This window comes from Dryobates pubescens, chromosome 3 (assembly GCF_014839835.1).
Source record: "Dryobates pubescens isolate bDryPub1 chromosome 3, bDryPub1.pri, whole genome shotgun sequence".
Taxonomy (NCBI): domain Eukaryota; kingdom Metazoa; phylum Chordata; class Aves; order Piciformes; family Picidae; genus Dryobates; species Dryobates pubescens.
Genome location: NC_071614.1, coordinates 23,373,468 through 23,393,189, shown reverse-complemented (window position 1 = coordinate 23,393,189; position 19,722 = coordinate 23,373,468). Strand labels below are relative to the sequence as shown.

General features: G+C 61.7%; 3 protein-coding genes and 1 non-coding gene across 4 annotated transcripts; 2 read left to right on the top strand and 2 right to left on the bottom strand.

Annotated features, from left to right (window-relative positions):
* Positions 1-2,709: 2,709 nt before the first annotated feature.
* LOC128899931 (U1 spliceosomal RNA) lies at positions 2,710-2,873 on the bottom strand. The gene has a single exon (XR_008463185.1). It is a non-coding gene; the product is annotated as a U1 spliceosomal RNA (small nuclear RNA).
* Positions 2,874-3,366: 493 nt separating this feature from the next.
* ATRAID (all-trans retinoic acid induced differentiation factor) lies at positions 3,367-6,148 on the bottom strand. The gene is made up of 7 exons (XM_054178357.1): positions 6,081-6,148; positions 5,329-5,459; positions 4,991-5,062; positions 4,096-4,167; positions 3,907-4,028; positions 3,714-3,814; positions 3,367-3,618 (listed from the first exon to the last, which is right to left on the bottom strand). The coding sequence occupies exons 1-7, from the start codon at positions 6,132-6,134 to the stop codon at positions 3,514-3,516; spliced, it is 657 nt and encodes a 218-aa protein (XP_054034332.1). The 5' UTR covers positions 6,135-6,148; the 3' UTR covers positions 3,367-3,513.
* Positions 6,149-8,531: 2,383 nt separating this feature from the next.
* On the top strand, positions 8,532-12,736 carry SLC5A6 (solute carrier family 5 member 6). The gene is made up of 14 exons (XM_054179789.1): positions 8,532-9,134; positions 9,238-9,303; positions 9,377-9,428; positions 9,527-9,594; positions 9,681-9,835; positions 10,079-10,219; positions 10,310-10,439; positions 10,540-10,628; positions 10,705-10,817; positions 10,900-10,967; positions 11,066-11,152; positions 11,279-11,463; positions 11,574-11,677; positions 11,752-12,736. Exons 1-14 carry the CDS (start codon positions 8,805-8,807, stop codon positions 12,114-12,116), a joined length of 1,953 nt encoding a protein of 650 aa, XP_054035764.1. The 5' UTR covers positions 8,532-8,804; the 3' UTR covers positions 12,117-12,736.
* Positions 12,737-16,791: 4,055 nt separating this feature from the next.
* Positions 16,792-19,720, top strand: PREB (prolactin regulatory element binding). The gene is made up of 9 exons (XM_054178347.1): positions 16,792-16,968; positions 17,247-17,445; positions 17,630-17,841; positions 18,049-18,129; positions 18,226-18,350; positions 18,663-18,836; positions 18,906-18,978; positions 19,084-19,243; positions 19,371-19,720. The coding sequence occupies exons 1-9, from the start codon at positions 16,834-16,836 to the stop codon at positions 19,463-19,465; spliced, it is 1,254 nt and encodes a 417-aa protein (XP_054034322.1). The 5' UTR covers positions 16,792-16,833; the 3' UTR covers positions 19,466-19,720.
* Positions 19,721-19,722: the final 2 nt, after the last annotated feature.

Sequence of the window (19,722 nt, the reverse complement as noted above, 5' to 3'; positions counted from 1 at the left end):
TCTACTCACCACCGCCCGCCTGGCACCCAGCTGTGCCTCCACCGAGCCTGGCCGCACGTGACATTGACTGTCCTGCGGCTCTCGGGTACCTCTGCTACCGCCGTGGCTATGACAGGTCACTGAGCGTGGCCCCTGCCAGTTCCTGGGCATATCTGGTGTGGCACATCAGGCCCAAGGAATCCTGCAACTGCATTCCCTGCCTTCATCCCTGTCCCAGCAGGTATCCTAGAATCACAGAATCACGTCTTGGGTTTGGTTGGAAAGGACCTTTAAGACCATTGGGTCCAACCATTAACCCAGCACTGCCAGGACACCACTGTACCACATCCCTCAGTGCCACATCTCCATAGCTTTGAAACCTCTCCAGGGAGGGGGACTCCACCACTGCCCTGGGCAGCCTGTTCCAGGCCTTAACGACCCTTTCCATGAGGAAATTGTTCCTCATGTCCAACATCACTCTCTCTTGCCACAACTTGAGGCTGTTTCATCTATCACTTTTGACCTGGGACAAGAGACCAACCCCCAGTTCAAACCAACCTCTTTTCAGGGACTTGTACAGAGCAAGAAGGTGTCCTCGACCCTCCTTCAGGCTAAACAACCCCAGTTCCCTCCGCTGCTCCTCAGTGCTCTACGCCCTTCACCAGCTTCATTGCCCTTTGAAGACACTCCAGCACCAAAATGTCCTTCTGAGGTGCAGGGGCAAAACTGAACAACTATTTGAGCTGTGGCCTCTGCCCTAGTCTTCATCTCTGCACCAGTCTTTCCTCGGTCCCCGGGACCCCAAAGCCCAGCGTGACACTGGTCTGTGGCACCTCCAGCCCCTCAATTCCTACAGTGCTTGTCCCCAAGGCTGGGACACGTTTGCTCCCCATGGTCCCCATCCTGGCTACACACTGCATACTCCGTGCAGTGCCTGAACTTTGTCAGGGACTTCCTGCCTGTTCCTGTTGGACTCCTGGTGCTGTGGCCTGGGTTGGAGGGGCTACCTTCCGAGCACTGTCACGACTGTCATCCACAGCCTGGCCACGATCTCTTGTGATCTCACCAGCAGGCAGCAGATGCTAGGCCAGGTCTCCCCAGAGGTTTCTCCAGGCAGAAGAACCCCAACTCTTTCAGCCTATCCTCACTGCAGATAGGCAGAATCCCCTTCCTGGACCTGCTGGCCACACTGTTTGGATGCAACACGGGAGACAGTTGGCTTCTGTGCTGTGAGCGCACATTGCCAGCTCTGGTTCAGCTTTTCACCCACCTGCACCTCCAAGTCCTTCTCCACAGGGCTGCTCTCCATCTCTCCATCCCTTCGTTGACCAGTCTGCACTGACACCAGGGGGTGCCCTTACCCAGGTGCAGGACCTTGTGCTTGGCCTCACTGAACCTCAGGAGGTTCACATGGTCTCGATTTTTCATCTTGTACAGGTCCCTCTGGATGACATCCTCAGGAGTTTCAGCTGTACCACTCAGCTTGATGTCATTTGCACATTTGCTGAGGGTGCACTTCACTTGATTCCACTATCCACGTCACTGAAGAAGGTACTAAACAACACCGGTCCCACTACAAACCCCTGAGGGACACCATTCTCCATCTGGACATCAGACAGTTGACCACTACTCTGACTGTGAGCACCAATAAATCTGTCTGTCTTCAGCTGAAAGAGAAGGATGTTTGGGGTGACCAAGTCAAAGGCCAGGCTGGCAAAACTCAGACATCTTCCTTTGTCCACTAATGTACTCACTCCACCGCAGAGGGCCACTGGGTTGGTCAGGCTGGAGTTGCCCTCGATGAAGCTATGCTGGCTGTCTGGAATCACCTTCCTGTCCTCTGTGTGCCTTACCCAAGCTTCTAGGAAGACCTGCTCCATGATCCCCCCAGATACAGAGGTGGGGCTGACAGGCTGGTAGTTCCAGGTTCCTCCTCCCTACCCTTTTCAACCACAGGGGGCCTGGAGCCAGGACAGGGAGCGTCCAGGACAAGGTTTTAACCACACGAGTTTTATTTTAAATAAAACTGAACACAGATGCAGGCTTTGCGACCGGAGTGACGGACCAGACAAGCGATGCAGCGGGAGGGACGATGGCCGGGGCCAGCTCTGCCTGCCGCTCTTGGCAAACGTGCCCCAGCAGAGACCTGGCTGGCTCAGCCCCAGGGAGTCCTCTGTAGCCATGGGCAAGAGGAGAGGACTCCATGGTGGCGACAGGCTCCCACTCCGGGATCCTCAATCCTGGCTCGTGGTGGTTGAGTCCCTCCCTTGCTGCCTGCACCTGCATGTACAGGCAGGTGGCCATGTCCTAGCCAGGCTGCGGTTTCTTTATCACCTTCCCAGGAACCTGAAGCAACATCTTCCTCCTCCAAGCCATGTTCTCTCTGAAGGCTGACGAGAGGCCACCGAGTTCCATGCAGTGGTCCCTGGCTCCAGCCTCCCTCCCTGGGGCTGGCAGGGTGCAGGCACCATGCTGGCACCCTCCACCCCAGGACAACCACTCCAAAGAGGACTCATTCTTTCCCTCTTGCTCTCACAGAGCAGGGCAGGCGGGGTCACAGGGGCGGCTGTGCACTCGCGCCGGAGGGGACAACGGAAATAAATACGGGGGGTAGGGGTGGCGAGGGCCGGAGCTCTCCCACCCTTCTTTCATTGACCAGCACCTCCGGAGCTCAGAGACTTCCTCCTTCACCAGAAGCAAGTAAGTTTATCTTCCTTTGCACCACAACACCAGGGGAGAGCGCGAACGCAGTCCCCCACTACCACAAATTATGCAGTCGAGTTTCCCGCATTTGGGGAAATCGCAGGGGTCAGCACACCCGGAGTGCAAAGGATGAGCCTCGCCCTGGGAAAACCACCTGCCTGATCATGGTGTCTCCCCTGCCAGGTAAGTATGCTTTCATTCCCCGCACCGCCGCGCCGCCCGCCGCCGCACGCACACTCAACACACGGACACCCCACGCCCCACCGACACCTCGGACACTTCACCACGCCTCATCCCGACACCCCCGTCCCGACGACACCCCGTCCTGCCGCCGCCCCCGCTCGCGCTGCCCGTGCCCCGCCGTGCGGCTCACCGCTGAGCTCCCGTCACGCCGCGCGGTGGCTCATCTGCATGGCCCCGCCCCAGCCTCAGGGCCTCGCCCCGGCGGCGGCTCTATCGGCTGCGATGCAAGGTCCAGCGTTCCGCCCTGCGTGTTCTCGACCCTGCCCAGTGTCTCTCGGTCCCGCTCCGCCCGCTCTGCCGTTTCCGCCACAGCCTCCAGCAGATAGCGGAGACGGGGCCCTTTCCCGGCAAGGGCAGTTAGGCGAAGGTGGCACCCCAGGCCCCGCGGTTGTGGGGTCATGCACAGCCCGGGGAGCAAGTCCAGCAGACAGACACAGAATGAGGATGCTGCAGCCTTTATTCACCCTCAGCCCCAAAACAGTGAGCCAGGCACCAAGGCACGGAGCCACCCAGAAGCAACGGAGGACCCCAGGACCATCAGCCCCTGCCACCCTTACCAGAGGCACTGGTGCAGACCCACTTCCCTGCTTAGGGGGTCTTGGCTTTCCGGCGCTGTGTGCCCCACAGGAGGAGGGACACAGACAGGGTGACAGCTCCCAGGATCCCACAGAAGAGCAGCATAGGGAATGTCCCCTGCCAGGAAGTAGCAGTGAACAGTGCTGTCCCTCACTGCCCACCCCCACCCCATGCAGCCCACACTGCTGCAGCCCCATCCCACGAGTGCTGACCTCACGCAGGCACTTGTAGCCATGGAAAGGGCTCTTGCAGAGACACTGGACGAGGCCAGGGCCATCCGGGGCACAGGCAGCATTCTCAGGGCACGGCCAGGCTGGTGGAAGAGAACAGCAGGGGCCATGGGGCCAGGGCAGGACCCCCCCAACCTGCCAGCCCCAGACATGGCCTTCCTGCCCCTTGCCATACCAAGCTCCTCAGAACTGTTGCAGGGGTTCTTCTGACCCTGGCAGAACCGACTACTCCCATTCGTTGTCACCTCCTCCCAGGCACTGTTCCCACCTGGGCACTTCAGTGCCAGCGGCACCGCTCTGGGGAACAGACAGTTCAGCCCCCAGCATCCCAGCAGGCCCGTGCCCTCTTCCCCCAGGTACTCACAGGATCCGCAGCTCGGTGAAGCCCAAGAAGGAGCTGTTGGGGAGGAGTGTTAGGGGGTTCTCTGTCAGGTCCCTGCAAACACACACCAGGCACATGGACTTTCTCTGCAGGGCTGCTCTCTATTCCTTCATCTCCCAGCCTCAACTAATAGCGGGGATTGCCCTGACCCAGGTGCAGGACCTTGCACGTGGCCCTCTTGAACTTCAGGACATTGCCATGGGCACTGACATTCATTTGGATGCTGAGCTGTTTGTTAACTAAAACTCTCTGGACATGCATCCAGCCACTTCCACTAAACCCATTTCTCTCCAGTTTAGAGACTGATGTTACATGAGACTGTCAAAAGCCTTACAGAAGTCAACATAGGTGACATCAAGCTGCTTTTCCCTTATCTACCAGCATGGTCTCACCATCATAGAAGGTTGATCAGGCAGGACTTGCCTTTGGTGAAGCCATGTTAGCTGTCCTGCACCATTCTGCTGCCATCCATATGCCTTGGCAGACCTTCCAGGAGGATCTGCTCCATGCCGTGACTAGGCACAGAGGTGAGGCTGCCTGGCCAGTGGTTCCTGGGGTCCCCCAAATTCCCATTTTAGAAATGAGGGTGATTTTGCCTTTTTTCCAGGTACTGGGGACTCCTCCTAACTACCACCATCACTCCAATGGGATGGAGAGCAGCCAGTGTCCCCTGGCTTACGGAGTGCCATAGGACCTGGGGACAGTAGGGTGATGGGGGCACAAGGGAACAGCAGGCATGGGGACCAGTGAGGCAGGACTGTGCTGGTCCGAGAACCCATCAAGATGGGGATGTCACATCAGACCCCTCTCCCTTCCCAGGGCCCCATCTGTTGCAGGGAGCAGGAGGGGACAGACACAAAGGGATATACACACTCACAGGACAATAGTGGTGGTAGCCTCGTCCAGCCCTGGTGGGAGGCTGTTCAGGGAACAGTTGCTCAGGTCCAGCCTTGGAGGGGGGTGGTACAGTCAGAGGAGAGATGGCAGTGTGCCTGGCACCCCCTGCATTCCCACCCTCCTTGCCCCATGCACCCTCTGCCCCGCAGAATTCCCACCCCTGCAGTCCCCTGATCCACTGTGTTCCCACAACACCCAGTCACACCCCTACACCAGGCAAATCCCCAGCCCAAGCCACCGCATAATGCAGCCCCAAACACCCTCTGCTTACCCCTATGCACCCCCAGAGCCCCCTCACACATGCCTCCTGTCCCATACCCCAGCAGTCGCTCTGGACGGGTGCCCTGTTCCCAGCAGCAGCGTCCCTCACTCTTGGTGCCAGCCTGGGATGTGCAGTATCGGGCCACGACAGAGCTGTTGTGCAACGGTCCTGGGCAGTGCCTGCACACCTGTCACAGGGACATTCAGTGGAGCCCTGGCAGCACAGGTACCCCTCAAACCACCTGATACCCGAAGCCCCCTCGTCCAAGCACCTCTAAGCCAGGACCCTCCGACCCCTCCACTCACTCCACCCTGCTTCCCAGGGTCCGCCACATGGGCACCCGCCGATGCCTGGGACTCCCCTGGAGCCCATCGACATGGTCACTTCCGACCGCATACATCTTCATGCCGGGCACTACCAATCCGAGCACCCTCTGTCTTGAGCCCCGGAAACAGCCACTCCCCGACTCTCGGCACCCCAAGACCAGGGTACCCCTTGGTCCCGGCATCCACAACCTCGGACATCCCCGGCCCAGGCACTCCTCCCCTTCCAGGCATCCCCGACCCGAGTGCCTTCTGGAGACGCCAAGTTGGACGTCCTCAGATCTCCCCTGATCGGACATTCACCGACCGTCGGGACACTCCCGGACCCCCCTCGTCTCCCGACGTAGGCACTTCCAACCCCGGGCGTCCTCATCTCGTGCACTCCCCGACCGGCACCCCTCGAGCACCGGCACCCCTCGAGCACCGGCACCCCCAAACCCCGGACCGGCCCCAGGCCGGTCCCGGTCCCGATCCCAGCCGCTCACCGCTGCCCCACTGGCGCACCAGGGCAGCAGCAAGAACATCAGGAAAGCGGCCATGTCCCTGGCCGAGCCCCCGCCCCAGCCCCGGCCCCACCCCACGGCTATTCCGGGACCGCCCTGGTCCGCCGGACACGCCCAGTGCGAGGACGCCCCCTGGCGGTAATGCTGTGGCTTTCTTCCGGGAGACCAAGGGACCAGACTGGGACATTTCCGAAACCCCGCGGGCCCGGTGCCGCGGCACCGACACTGGCTGGCACCGCCTGGGGCGCGGGCAGGACACAACTGTGCCGCTCACCGGCGAGTGCGCCGGGGGACGACGGGAAGCCCTGGAAGGATGCAAGCTAAGCCAGGCCAGGCCAAGCGACCTCGGCACTGAGAGAGGCTGCAGCCAAGGTCTGCCGCAGCCAGCGGTGTCAGGGCACAGTACCCGCCCGAGGCAGCCAACCGCAGCCGCGGCAGCGCGGCTGACCCCATGCAGCCCCTGTGACGCCGTCAGGGCGCGCCGGGGCCGGGCGGAAGTGGCGGTGAGGGCAGCGTGGCCTCACCATACATGATCAGCGCGCGCCCGCCGCTGTCACGCCGGCACGTGGGGGCCGAGCTCCGCCGCGCCGGTCGCCGCCGCCGGTGAGTGTCACACCGGGGCTGCCGGGGGGTTCTCAAGGTCACCGCCCGGCCCAGCCCGGGAGCGGTCTCTCCGGGCTCGGAACACACGCTGAGGTCGTGCCGGGGCTCATCTTGTGGCTCCCCGCCTCACCTTGTCGCCGGTCTGCGCTGGCGGCACCGGAGCGCCGGGGAGCCCCGACAGGGTACAGGATCATTTGGGACAGCGGAGTCGAGGGGGATGAGGAGTCCGGGCGTCGGACTGAGGGCACCGGCAATCATGAGAAATCAGGGACCGGGACACGGGCTGCGGGCACCCTGAGGGACAGAGAGGCTGAGACTCGGGCTAGGGGCACCGGGGACACGGGGAAGGGGGAGCAGGGACTCTGAGGACACAGGGGAACAATGAAGTGTAGGGCAGGGGACACCGGGGAACAGGAGGGTTGTGCCTCAGAGCGGGTCACTGGGAGACAGGGAAGAACAAGTCAGGGGAGAGGGGACATGGGGCACGTTGGGGCTGGGGGAGCAGGGTCTGGGGCTGGGGACACGGGGTCCTCAAGAGACGGGTCAACAAATCCTCAGGGTGGGCACTGAGAGACAGGGAGTGGGGTCTTGGGCCAGGGACACCGGGGGACACTAAGGCTCGATGGAGCAGGGCCTCAGGGACAGCAGGTACAGGGCAGCCTTGGGCTGGGAACACGTGGGGCTGCCAGGCCTTGGGCTGCAATGCTGGTGAGGCAGCTGTCAGGGACCATAGCACTGCTGCCCCGTGTTCAGTCTTGATGGTGGAATGTGGTGGAGTGACCTTGGATCCTGGCTGGGAGCTGTGCTGTCTGGTGGGGTGGTGTCTGTCAGGGACAGGGACAGTGGCAGGAGGTGCTGCCCTCACCTCCTTCATGCCCAGCGAGCACTGCTACAGGGCATGGTGCCAGCACAGCTGAATCCCTTTACCCTCACAGCGGGCAGGCCTGGGCGAGCTGTGTTGGGTGCAGGGGTTCCAGCCTAATCCCCCCAAGTATGCCCCAGGCAGACATTCCTTTGGGGATCATGGTGGGTGCAGCGCCAGTCCCCCACCACCAGCAGGCCGGTTTTGACCTCCATGTGCCCTGCAATACCCCCTGGCAGCCCTTAACACTGCCCCTGAGGATGAGCCTGTGAATAGGGCATAGAGATGCCAGGGCCACCAGCAGCTCAGGTGTCTGCTCCATCTGGCTGCTGCCCAGAGCCTCTGAGGCTGTCAGTACTCATCTGTGTGTCCATCTGTTCACCCCTGGCTGTGTGTGATGTATGTCGTGGGGGTCACCCTGTCCAACCCCTGCTCAGGTGGGCTAGGGTGCCAGGGTTCCTCCTGCACCTGTTCACTGGCACGGACTGCGCTCCACTGCTTGTCCGTCTGCCCTGCTCAGCCGCGTCTGTGGGTCCTGCAGGGCCAGGGGCTGCCCAGCGTGGGCTGCTGTGGGGGCAGCCGCTCTGGCGCTGGCTGGGCTGGGATGTGCCGCCCCCGGGGCGGCTGCCTGGCGCCGGGGAGGTTGTGCTGATCTTGGCTGGGCTTTGGCACCGGGGGCGACTCTGGCGGCTTTGGCGGGGCTGCTCATGCTGGAGCGGTTGTCTTTGGCTGCGGGACAAGGAGCGGTGCTGCCGGGCTCAGCAGGGCTGCCCCGCACCGAGGGCGGTTGTGTCGTTGGGTTTGGCAATCGTCGGGCCGGTTCTGCCGGGCTTGGCAGAGTTGCGTGGGGCCGGCAGGGCCGGTGCTGCTGGGGTCCCGGGTGGGACTGTTTTCGCAATCATGGCCTCGGTGCTGTTTGGCAGAGGCACCCATTTGCCTGGGCAGAGGGCGGAGAGGGGTTAAGGGGACGTCCCTCGCCCTGCCTGGCGCCCCGCCCATTCCAAATCCTTGCGGCTGAGGAGGGAGCGAAGGTCCCTGCAGTGTGTGATGCAGCTCCTAGCGTGGCCGTGACACTTTTCTTTCCTCCTGCAGCTCCCAGGGCTGGGGAGATGACGGTCATGACCCACTGCTGGGGTGGCTGCGGGGGGCCGGCGTGCCCGTGAGCTCAGCGGGGCGGATCAAAGGCGGGTGGCTGGGAAGGAGCAGCTCCGGTGGGGCAGCAGCGAGAGGAGGCACTCACCATGGAGTTCACGGTGATCGACTACAGCATCTTTGCGCTGCTGCTGGTGCTGTCGTCGGCCATCGGGCTCTTCTACGCGCTGAGCGGGAACCGGCAGCGCACAGTGCAAGAGTTCTTGCTGGCCAACCGCAACATGAGCTTCCTACCCGTTGCTCTCTCCCTGCTGGCCACTTTTCAGTCAGCTGTGGCTATCCTGGGTGTGCCAGCCGAGATCTATCGCTTCGGTACCGAGTACTGGTTCCTCGGCTGCTCTTACTTCCTGGGGCTGCTCATCCCAGCCCACATCTTTATCCCTATCTTTTACCGCCTGCACATCACCAGCACCTATGAGGTGAGTGGGGTCCTGCCTGGTGCCATAGGGGGGACACAGGGGATGACCCCCTGCTCAGGACCCTGTGTCCAGGCAGGACTGCCCTGACCCCTCTCCCCCACAGTACTTGGAGCTGCGCTTCAACAAGACGGTGCGGGTCTTTGGCACTGTCACCTTCATCTTCCAGATGGTGAGTGGGGCAGGAGGGAGGTGGGGGGGACGATGGGGGACCAGGCACAGCTGCAGTGTTGCTCTCTTCTCAGGTCATCTACATGGGAGTGGTGCTCTATGCACCTGCACTGGCCCTCAATGCAGGTAAAGGAATGAGAGCGGGGGGGCAAATGCTGTAGCCCCCAACCTGGTGGGGTGGGGCCAGCCACCCCCCTGCTTATTAATGCTTCTGCCACTTCCAGTGACAGGCTTTGACCTCTGGAGCGCGGTGCTGACCATTGGGCTGGTCTGTACGCTGTACACCACCCTGGTGAGTGGGTGGCCGTGGGTGGCTGGCTGTGGAGTGCCCAGTGCGCCCCTCTCCAGGCTGTGGTGACAGGTGCTGTGCCTCCACAGGGTGGGCTGAAGGCTGTCATCTGGACAGACGTTTTCCAGACGCTGGTGATGTTTGCAGGGCAGCTGGCTGTTATTGTGGTGGGTGCCCGGCGAGTGGGTGGCATGGCCCGCATCTGGCACCTGGCCGAGCAGGAGGGCAAGATCTCTGGCATCGAGTGAGTGGCCCATGCCAAGATACTTTCACCCACCCAGGGCAGGGCATCCCATGTCACACAGTGGGGACACATGAGTCAGCTGAGAAGGGCCTGGGCTGGGGGAGAGGGACACCAGCACTGCATGGCGGTTGGGGGGTGTCATTCCTGTTCCACCTTTTCCTGTCTGTGGTGTGTGGGGTGCAGGGTGCCAGAGAGGACCTAGCACTCTCACACCCCTCCTCCTCTGCTGGCACCTCTCTGCAGCCTGGACCCTGACCCTTTCAAGCGTTACACCTTCTGGACCCTGTCGATGGGAGGGGTCTTCATGATGCTGTCGCTCTATGGGGTGAACCAGGCACAGGTGCAGCGGTACCTCAGTGCCCGCAGCGAGTGGGAGGCCAAGCTGTGAGTGGGGCTAGGGCTGGGGGTCACCTGGCTGGGATGGGCCCCCTTGCTGCCCCCCAACCCCTCTGACATTTTACCTGGTGTCTACAGCTCCTGCTACGCTGTCTTCCCCTGCCAGCAAATCGTGCTGTGCCTCAGCTGCCTCACCGGCCTCGTCATGTTCATCTATGACCGGGAGCACCCATTGGCACCTGCCCAGCGCCCCAGATCCTCTGACCAGGTGAGTTACTGGGCTCCCCCAGTGCCTCCCACAGCCTGTGGGACTGGAATACACTTGCCCTGAGCTCCTGGCCTCATGGGTGCTGATCCCCCCACTCCAGCTGGTACTGTACTTCGTGATGGACGTGCTGCGGGACCTGCCTGGGCTTCCTGGGCTCTTCGTTGCCTGCCTCTTCAGTGGTTCTCTCAGGTGAGCAGGTGGCCCTAGGGCTGGGAGGATTGGGGGAGTCCTGGATGAGCACCTTCCTGCTCCTTCTCCTCCCCAGCACCATTTCCTCTGCTTTCAACTCGCTGGCCACGGTGACAATGGAGGACCTGGTCCGTCCCTGCTGCCCTGGGCTGTCGGAGTCACGGGCCACTCTGCTCTCCAAGCTGCTGGGTGAGCAAGGGCACTGTGGTGGGGGCTAGTGCTGGTGATGGGGGTCCCCAGCACCACCATGACTCCCTGCTCCTCTCCCCAGCTCTTGGTTATGGATTGCTTTGCCTGGGGATGGCCTATGTGTCCTCCATGCTGGGCCCTGTGCTGCAGGTAGGCGTTGGGGCATGGCCACACCCAGCTCTGGCACACAGCTGGTGTGTGGTCAGTGCCAGGGTGAGTGGCCAGCTCTGAGACCTGTGTCTCTGCAGGCAGCCATCAGCATCTTTGGCATGGTGGGGGGCCCGCTCCTGGGGCTCTTTTGCCTGGGCATGTTCTTCCCCTGTGCCAACTCCATGGTAAGTGTCCCCCTGCCTGGCTGAGGGCATGGACCCTGTGGACAGGCAGGGGGTGGAGCAGTGTCAGGGGGCCCAGGTTCCTCAAGCCCAGGTAGGGCTCAGCAACCTCCCTTTCCCCTGGTACAGGGTGCTGTCGTGGGGCTGCTGGCAGGCCTCGCCATGGCCTTCTGGGTAGGCATTGGCAGCCTGCTGCAGAGCATGGGGGCGGCCAGGGAGCCCTACCCACCCAACAGCACTCTGCTTCCCACTGCCGGCAACCTCACCACTGCCCTTGCCACCACGCTGCTGACCCCCACGCTGGCCCCCCAGAGGTGAGTGGGGCTTGGGGCTTGGCACCAGGGTACTGTGTGATGAGGGATGCAGGGGTGCTGCTCTGTGCTCCCCCTTACCAGTTCTCCCCTCTCATGCTCATCTCCGCCAGCCCCAGTGGGCTGCAGAAGTTCTACAACTTATCCTACATGTGGTACAGTGCCCACAACTCCACCACTGTCATCCTGGTGGGGCTTCTGGTCAGCCTGCTCACTGGTGAGTGCAGGAGCTGGGGGGGCTGGCAGTTGGACCCCCAGCCTCCCTGCTCACCCTCTGCTCTGCCTGCCCAGGCCCCACACCGGCAGCAGCTGTGGACCCCCGCACCATCTACCCGGTGCTGCCACGCCTTCTGTGCTGCCTGCCCCACAAGTACCGGCAGAAGCTGTGCTGTGGAGTGGTCTTCCCAGACCAGGTGAGGGGCCCAGACCCCAGCAGGGGAGGGGCACGGGGTCTGTGCCACCCTCCCCATGCTCCTGCTGCCACTGCTCTGTCTCCACAGGACGGCGATCAGACAGATACTGTGATGAAGAGCAATGGGATGGCCAACGGCTTGGTGCCCCCTGGCTCCAGGCAGCGAGAACAGGAGACTGAAGGGCAGGGATACATCTCTATGGGTGGAGCCCCCGAGTATTCCCTGCAGGAGACCTCCTTCTGAGCCCCCCAGTTCTGAGCTCTCCCAAAGCATGGGGGTCCCAGGTGCCCCCTGCACCCTTCCCCAGCTCCCCCTGAAGCCAGGGGGCACAGACCCTTATGGGTTGCTAGCACAGAGCTGGGGAGCACTGATAACAGAGGGGCTGGGTCCTTCAGTGGAGGGGGCTGACTGGGCTGCACCCCTGTGAGCAGCCAAGCTCCCAGCCTTCCAGCTGTCCATGACAGGGGCTGTGCTAGACTCTGTCCTCTGGCCAGGGGGCTTTGGGACCACAGGTATTGGGGCGGGTGTTGGAGCGGTGCCTTGTCCCCGCCCTGGGCTGGGTTGTTGCCTGGTGTCCCCAGCCTGGCCATGTGCCTTACTGCACTGCTCCCAGTCTGGGGGCTGCCCCACATCTCCCCAGACCCCATCACCCATCTCTGTGTTTGTTGTCCCCCCAATAAATGGTTCTGGAGCACAGTTGTTGGAGAAGCTCCAGGACCAACAACCTCCCCACCATCACATGGAGCCTGTGGGGACATGGACTCCTGTATTCCCAAGCAGTGGGGGGCTCTGCAGTCCCCTGGAAGCAGGAACCTTGACAAACAGGGTAGATTTATGGCCATAGCCTTGGCCTCTTTCCCATGGCAGAGGGCAGGCAAAGGGGGCCCAGCGAGGGGAGCCAGGTTAGCATGGCTTGGGGGGGTGGAGGGAAGTGGGGCTGCTCTGTGTTAAGGGGGTGTGCAGGGTCCCCATCTACCTACCCTCTGAGCATAGCTGAGCTGGAGCAATGCCCAGGATGAGAGTCCTGTCTGGGTGGAGCCCAGGGTGAAGGTCCCATGGGGGTTGTGTCCCACAGCACTGGTGAGCCAAAGCAGGAGGCAGGTTCCAGCTGTGGGTTTATTGCTGTGGGTGGGGCCAGGTGTACCCCAGCCCCATAGACAGTGTTGCCCACCCCCATCTCTGGTCCAGGCAGGTAACCTGTGTTCCTCAGGTTCTTACTCCCAAGTGTCCCTGGGGTCCTGACCCACTGTGGCTGCAGGCAGGACTGGGCAGGGAACCTGGGCATCCTACTGCCCACCCTGTGCCCACAAAGCTTTCAGACCCCTGCATAATGGGGGATACCAGGGTGTTGTCATGCAGGGGGACTCCATAGACCAGTGCCAGGGAGTTGGACCCTGGGGCAGAGGTGCCCAAGGTCTCACCTTCAGAGGATGTGGGAGTGAGTAGCCATCGACTGAGCAGGAGGGTGCAGCTGCAGGGGGCCCAAGGCCCAATGTATGGCTAGGTGGGCAATGTAGCTGGTGGCCAGGATAAGGACGTCTAGCTCAGAGAGCTTGGTGCCAGGGGGCACAGTGGGCAGGGCTGCCTGTAGAGACAGGAAAGCTAGATGGAGTTCCTGCACCTGGCTCTGCTCCCACACCATGTTCTGGGGGCATGGGGCACCCTGCAGAGACAGGAGGGGCTGAGCTGGCCTGGGACCCGTGGCCCTCTGCAGCTGTGGCTGGAGCAGTCATTGTCACCCCCAGTGAGGATGGGGACAGCACCCATCCTCTGTGATGCCATCTGTCCCTGGGGAGCCAGGTGAACCCAGGATCTAAGCCCATGGGGTGTCTGTGCCCCCAGGGCTGCACGCTGTGGGGCAGCCCATATGCCCTGCATGTACCCCACCAGTCTCTGCCCTGCCCACAACTCACTGAGCAAGGTGGGCTGGCACTGCCTGGCATGAACCCTCTCACCATGGCATCTCCCCAGGGCCCCCTGTGCCATCTGTCTCTAGTGCAGTGAGGTGAGGGGTGGCATTGCTGGGGCTCCTTGCTGCCACCACACCTGGCACTCATCTGGCACCTTAGATGTCCTGCTGCTGGGTTGCTCCCTGGGGTGCCAGGCTAGGCAGTTGAGGATCCTGGAGTCCTGCCTGTGCCCGCTCCCTGGCAGCACTGGGTGGCTTGTTGCGGGCTACAGGCACTCCTCCTGCCCCAGCGGCTGGAGGAGACAGGGGAGCAGCTGTGTGTGGGGGCTGACCTTGCTCTGCACCCCTCACAAGCACATGCCCCTGTGCTCTTGGCCATGCTGGGTCCCACTGGGCAGCCCTTGCCCACACTCCTGCCTGCCCTTTGGCCCCATGAAGCAACAGTGGGTGTGGGGGCCCCAGGGAGCACCACTGCATCCCCAGTGCCTCCCAGCATGTCTCAGCCCACAGCCTGGCCCGGGCAGGTGTCCACCTCCTCCTCCTTGGCATGGGGGATGAGCAGGAGGTACAGGCTGTCCCAGCCAGATCTTCCCCAGGCCCATGGCCACCTGCAGCAGCCCAGCTTGCCCCACAGCCTAGCCTCAGTGCCACATGAGCTACCAAGGTGTGGGCAGGGTACCATGGGCACAGAGGCACCATAGGCAGAGGTCATGCTCTGGGCATGGCACCCACATGGCGTCACACCCTGCTGCAGTCCTGGCATGTGAGCCTGAGGCCCTGTGTGTGGGATGGAAGCCCAGTGCCGGTGTGGCACTGGCGGTGGGCAGCTGCCTGAACCAAAGGGCGCACCCTCCGGGGGGCTTCTGCACCCACTGACACCCAGCACAGGCTGAGAGGAGGTTGTAGAATCATAGAATTGTTTCAGTTGGAAGACCTCTAAGATCATCAAGCCCAGCCTTTGACCTAACACTACCATGGCCATTAAACCATGTCCCAAAGTACCTCGTTTACACTTCTTTTTTTTTTGACACCTCCAGGGACAGAGACTTCACCACCTCTGTGGGCAGCCTGTTCCGATGCCTGACCACCATTTCTGTAAAGAAATTGTCCCTAACAGCCAACCTAAACCTCACCTGCTGTAATTTGAGGCCAATCCCGCCCCCCCCTTCTCCAACAACTGAGAGCTCTGTCATTTCATGATCAGTATGCCCAGTCATTACAGCCCCCACCCATCCTTCTCTGTTCGTGAACAGCAGGCCCAGCAGGGTGTCTTCCCTAGCTAGCTTCCTCACCAGCTGGGTCAGGGTGTTGTCCTCTGCACACCCTGTGAACTTCCAGGACTGCTTCCTCTCTGCTGTATTGTATTTCCAGCAGGTATCAGGGAAGCTGAAGTCCCCCACAGGAACAAGTGCTTCTGCCTGATGCCTAAAGAGTTTTATCTGTCTCTTCATCATGGCTGGGTGGCCTGTGACAGACTTCCACCAGGATATCTGCCCTGTTGGCCTTCTTCCTGATTCTTACTCGTAAACACTCTGTGAACCTCAATACAATCCAAACGCTCCCTGACGTACAGGGTCATGCTACTGCCTCCTTTTCCTTGCCAATCTGCTCTGGAGAGTTTGTAGCCATTGACTGGGGCACTCCAGTCGTGTGAGCTGTCCCACCCCAATTCTGTGATGGCCTCTCTACCGCGGCTTTCCTGGTATGCCATGGTTTCCCAGAGCTTCCTGTTTGTTTGCCATGCTGTGTGCGTTAGGGTAGATGCGCTTCAGCTGGTCTAAAGTTCTTGCCACGTTTTTGTAGGGAGGAGTCCTAATTCCTACCTGGATTGTGGTCTCCCTCTCTGGAGATACTAAAAACCTGCCTGGGTGCATTCCTTTGTGATCTGGTATAGGTGACCCTGCTCTGACAAGGGGGTTGGACTACATGATCTTTTGAGGTCCCTTCCAGCCCCTAACATTCTGTCATTCTGAGATGTTCTCAGGTGCTCCTGTGGTTGATAATTCACCAGTGGCCCTAGAGTCTTTGCTGCCACATGGGTCTCCATTGCCTACCTCCACTGCTATTGCAGGCTGACAGGTCTCCCCAGCACACCATCCTTCAAATACTGCTCTCAGACTTACTTGTAGCAACCCTGATTTTGTGCCCTATCCCCTTTCAATCTAATTCAAAACTCTTTCAACGAGCCCGGCTAGCTCCCAGGCTAGAATCCTTCCCCCCTCTGCTGCAGGTGTATCCTATCTGTTGCCAGAGGGCTGGTCTCCTGTAAATCAGCCTGTGGTTAAAGAACCCGAAGTCCTGATGGAAACACCAGTCTTAGACCTAGGCATTGATCTGCTGACTCTTCCTGTTTCTTCCTTCATTACACCTTGCAACTACATGAGAAAATTACTTGTGCTCCTGATCCCTTAGTCGTCCTAAGGCCCTGAAGTCTCTCAGTTGGGCAAGGACTTCGTGTTGCAACTTTCTGCCTACTCGAAAGATCAGCTGAGGACAGTCTGAGGGCTGCACTAGGCAAGGAAGCTCCACATCATTAACCCGGGCCCCCAGGGACCCTGGGGGCTGTTGCATCCCCACCCCAGCCCCCTCTTCCCCGGGGCCCAGTCTCAGCACACCTAGTGCTAGAGGCACTTCGGCACCTGCATCGGCCGCCAGGCATCTGAGTGAGAACCCCTAAGCAGCCGGAAGCCGGCGTGGGAGGAGCAAGGCGAAGTCAAGGGTGGGATGGGGGAGGCGCAGCCAAAGGGATCAAGGCTGGGAGGTGACAGTCGGGGGGGTCCCACAGCAGCCCAGGCAGCCCTTTGCCCCCCTGCCTCGCCCCATGTGGCACTGCAGCTGAGGGCAGTGGGGCTGAGCGGAGCCTCTGCAGCGCACTGCTCCCCCCGTCGCAGGCCTCCCTCGGGCCGCAGAACCGCTCCCCCGCGGCGAGCGGGCTACATGCGCGACAAGCGGGGAGGCCCGGGGTGACCGGAGGCGGGGCGGCGCGGTCCGGTGACGAGCCGGCGCGGTGACGCCGAGGCGCGGCGATGCGCTGACGTGTGCGGGGCAGCCATGGCGCCCCGGAGGCCGGCTGAGCTGTACCGGGCGCCGTTCCCGCTGTACACCGTCCGCCTCCACCCGCGGCGGCCGCTAGCCATCACCGCCGGCGGCGGCGGCGCCGCAAAGACAGGCATCCGCAATGGCGTGGTGCGGCTGGGTCGGGGGTCCCGCGGGCGGGTGGAGGGGTGGTGAGGAGGCCTGGAAGCTGCAGGGCCGGGCACGGTGGGCGCGGCGGAGGGCTGGGGATCCGGGGGACTCGAGGGGAAAGAAGACTCCAGACCGCGGGCGGGAGTCGGGTGGAGGAGGCAGCGCTCGGATGCTGTGGGGGTGGCCCGGGGTAGGACGTGGAGTGGTGGCTGGAGGGGGTGGTCCCGGGGCGAGTCCCCTAGCAGAGCCGATGACTGAGGCCGACTCCTGTCCTGCAGCACTTCCTGCAGCTGGAGCAGATCGGGGGGCAGCTCAGTGCCTCCCTGCTCCACTCTCACGACACCGAGACTCGAGCCACCATGACCATGGCATTGGCCCACGACGACATCATTGCCGCGGGGCAGGATGCCAGCTGCCACATCCTCCGCTTCAGCCTGCAGGCACCTGAAGCCAAAAGCAGCTCAGGCGGACAGAATGGTGAGGTCCCGCTCTCCCTGGGGCCTGATAGTACTTGTCCTGGGTGCTGTGGGGCAGGGTACGAAGAGCTGGGTGGTCTGTGGGGTGCCCTGGAGATGGTGCAGTACCCCAGAACCCCACTGGTCTCGGCTTGCCTGGTGGCAGGGAGCTGTGTCAGTGCTCCGTGTTGTCTGCCCCACTGCAGGCAGTGGGGAGAAGGGGGCACGGAAGCGGAAGGGTCCCAGCCCGGTGGGGCAAGGTGACACACAGAGTCAGACAAGTGAGGTGACAGTGGAGAGTCTGCACAGTGTCCAGACAGATTTCAGCCCTGACGCCCTGCAGAAGGCTGTCCGCTTCAATGCTGACTGCTCTCTGCTTGTCACCGGTGGTGCCGATGGCTTCCTTCGCCTCTGGGAGGTAAGTACAGGAGGAGCTAAGGCTAGGCATTGCCATGCTGGTGCCATTCATCCGGCAGGGAAAGCTAAGCCACAGCAGTGCCAGTTTGGCAGCACCTGCAGTTGTGTAATGCTGTGTCTTTCTAGCACCTTCCTTGAGTGACCCTGGGTGCTGCCATGGGGCTTTGGCCCATGGGGCACAGCTCTGACACCTGCTGTTACCTTACAGTTCCCCAGCATGAAGAAGACACTGGAGTTCAAAGCCCATGATGGGGAGATTGAAGATATTGCGCTGGGCCCTGACAACAAGGTGAGTGTCAGGTGGCTCCCTGGCCCCTGACACTGGGGGTATCAGACGGTTCCATAGGGAGGATCATCCCCAGGCGCCTGTGGCCTCTCTGTGCAGGTGGTGACAGCAGGACGGGACTTCCAGTGCTGTGTGTGGCAGCAGGACCAGCTGGTGACAGGGCTACACTGGAATGAGAACCTGCCTGGCATACCTGACAAGGCTTACCGCTACCAGGCCTGCCGGTGAGGGCAGGGGGCTGGGAATGGAACACCCCCACCAAGCTGCTGCTCCACACCAAGCTTACTCCTGGTTCTCTGGGCTAGGGGAAGAAGCAGCTCTGCTCTTTGCTTTAGTGGGGCTGGGTCTGGCTTCAGGTCTGCATATGGGAGAGGTGAGGTTGGAAGGGGAGGGTGCTGGCCACTAGTGAATCTTCCTTACAGTGCTGGCAGGCTTCACTTCACAGCACCAGGTGACCACCCTCACAGCCCTGGGTAGAGGAGGTGTGGTGGTGCTGGCCATGGGAATTGATTCACCGTGTTCTCTCCCTGGGGCAGGTTTGGGACTGTGGAAGACAATGCTGGGCTGCTGAGGCTCTACACAGTGCAGGTGCCCCACAAGCGAGAACGCCGCCCCCCACCTTGCTACCTGACCAAATGGGATGGGAAAAGCTTCCTGCCGCTGCTGACCCGACCCTGTGGCAGTGAGGTCATCTCCTGCCTCTCCATCAGGTACCCAGGGGCCACTCAGTCTTGGGACTGGGGGCTGCACTAGCCCCACTGACTGTCCTCCCCCTGCAGTGACTCGGGCACCTTCCTGGGGCTGGGCACAGTGACAGGATCTGTTGCCATCCACATCGCCTTCTCACTGCAGGTGAGCTGTGGGACAGCCAGGTTGAGCAGGGAGGGGCGAGGTGGCAGCCTCAGTATCCTGTGGCAGTGCTGCCTTGGGCCAACCCTTTCCTCTCCCACCCTGCAGAGGCTGTACTACGTGAAGGAGGCACATGGCATTGTGGTGACGGATGTGGCTTTCGTCCCCGAGAGCCAGCGTGGGCGGGAGCTGCTGGCAGGGAACGAGGCTGCCCTGCTCAGTGTTGCTGTGGACAGCCGCTGCAAGCTGCACCTGCTCCCCAGCCGACGTAGGTCCTGGGGTACCCACTGCTTCTCCACAGACTATAGCAGGCTCTTGCCTCTGCCTATTGTCCAGCATACATGGCAGGACCCATGGGCCTGCAGCACCCATCCTCACCCCTGTCTCTTCCACAGGCTCCCTCCCTGTCTGGCTGCTGCTGCTGCTCTGTGCCGGGCTCATTGTGGCCACCATCCTGCTGCTCCAGCTTGCCTTCCCAGGGTTCCTGTAGGTCACAGCCTCCCCTCAGCACCAGGACAGACCGTTCCCCGAGGCTGGCCAGCTTCTGCTGTACCTTGGCCCACCCTAAGCAGACTGTGAAGCAGACGAGGGACCAGCCCCAGCCCTGCTGTCCCCGCTGGTGCCCGGGGAGCAGATGAGGGGCTCCAGCCTGGCAGGACTGTGCTGGCTGCATTGTGGTACGGGGCTGGCCCCGCAGAGGTGGTCCTACAGCCCTCTGTCTCCCTGCTGCCATTAAAACTGGAGAGC

Bases quoted from the DNA above. Each gene is read 5' to 3' on its own strand.
- PREB (XM_054178347.1), top strand. From the start codon at position 16,834: ATGGCGCCCCGGAGGCCGGCTGAGCTGTACCGGGCGCCGTTCCCGCTG. The intron at 18,351-18,662 runs GTGAGGGCAGGG...TCCCTGGGGCAG, and splicing joins TACCGCTACCAGGCCTGCCG to GTTTGGGACTGTGGAAGACA. The intron at 18,979-19,083 runs GTGAGCTGTGGG...CCCACCCTGCAG, and splicing joins ACATCGCCTTCTCACTGCAG to AGGCTGTACTACGTGAAGGA.
- SLC5A6 (XM_054179789.1), top strand. From the start codon at position 8,805: ATGGAGTTCACGGTGATCGACTACAGCATCTTTGCGCTGCTGCTGGTG. The intron at 10,440-10,539 runs GTGAGTTACTGG...CCCCCACTCCAG, and splicing joins GCCCCAGATCCTCTGACCAG to CTGGTACTGTACTTCGTGAT. The intron at 11,678-11,751 runs GTGAGTGCAGGA...CTGCCTGCCCAG, and splicing joins TCTGGTCAGCCTGCTCACTG to GCCCCACACCGGCAGCAGCT.
- ATRAID (XM_054178357.1), bottom strand. From the start codon at position 6,134: ATGGCCGCTTTCCTGATGTTCTTGCTGCTGCCCTGGTGCGCCAGTGGG. The intron at 4,168-4,990 runs GTGAGTGTGTAT...GTGTGTTTGCAG, and splicing joins GCTACCACCACTATTGTCCT to GGACCTGACAGAGAACCCCC. The intron at 3,815-3,906 runs GTATGGCAAGGG...CTCTTCCACCAG, and splicing joins CAACAGTTCTGAGGAGCTTG to CCTGGCCGTGCCCTGAGAAT.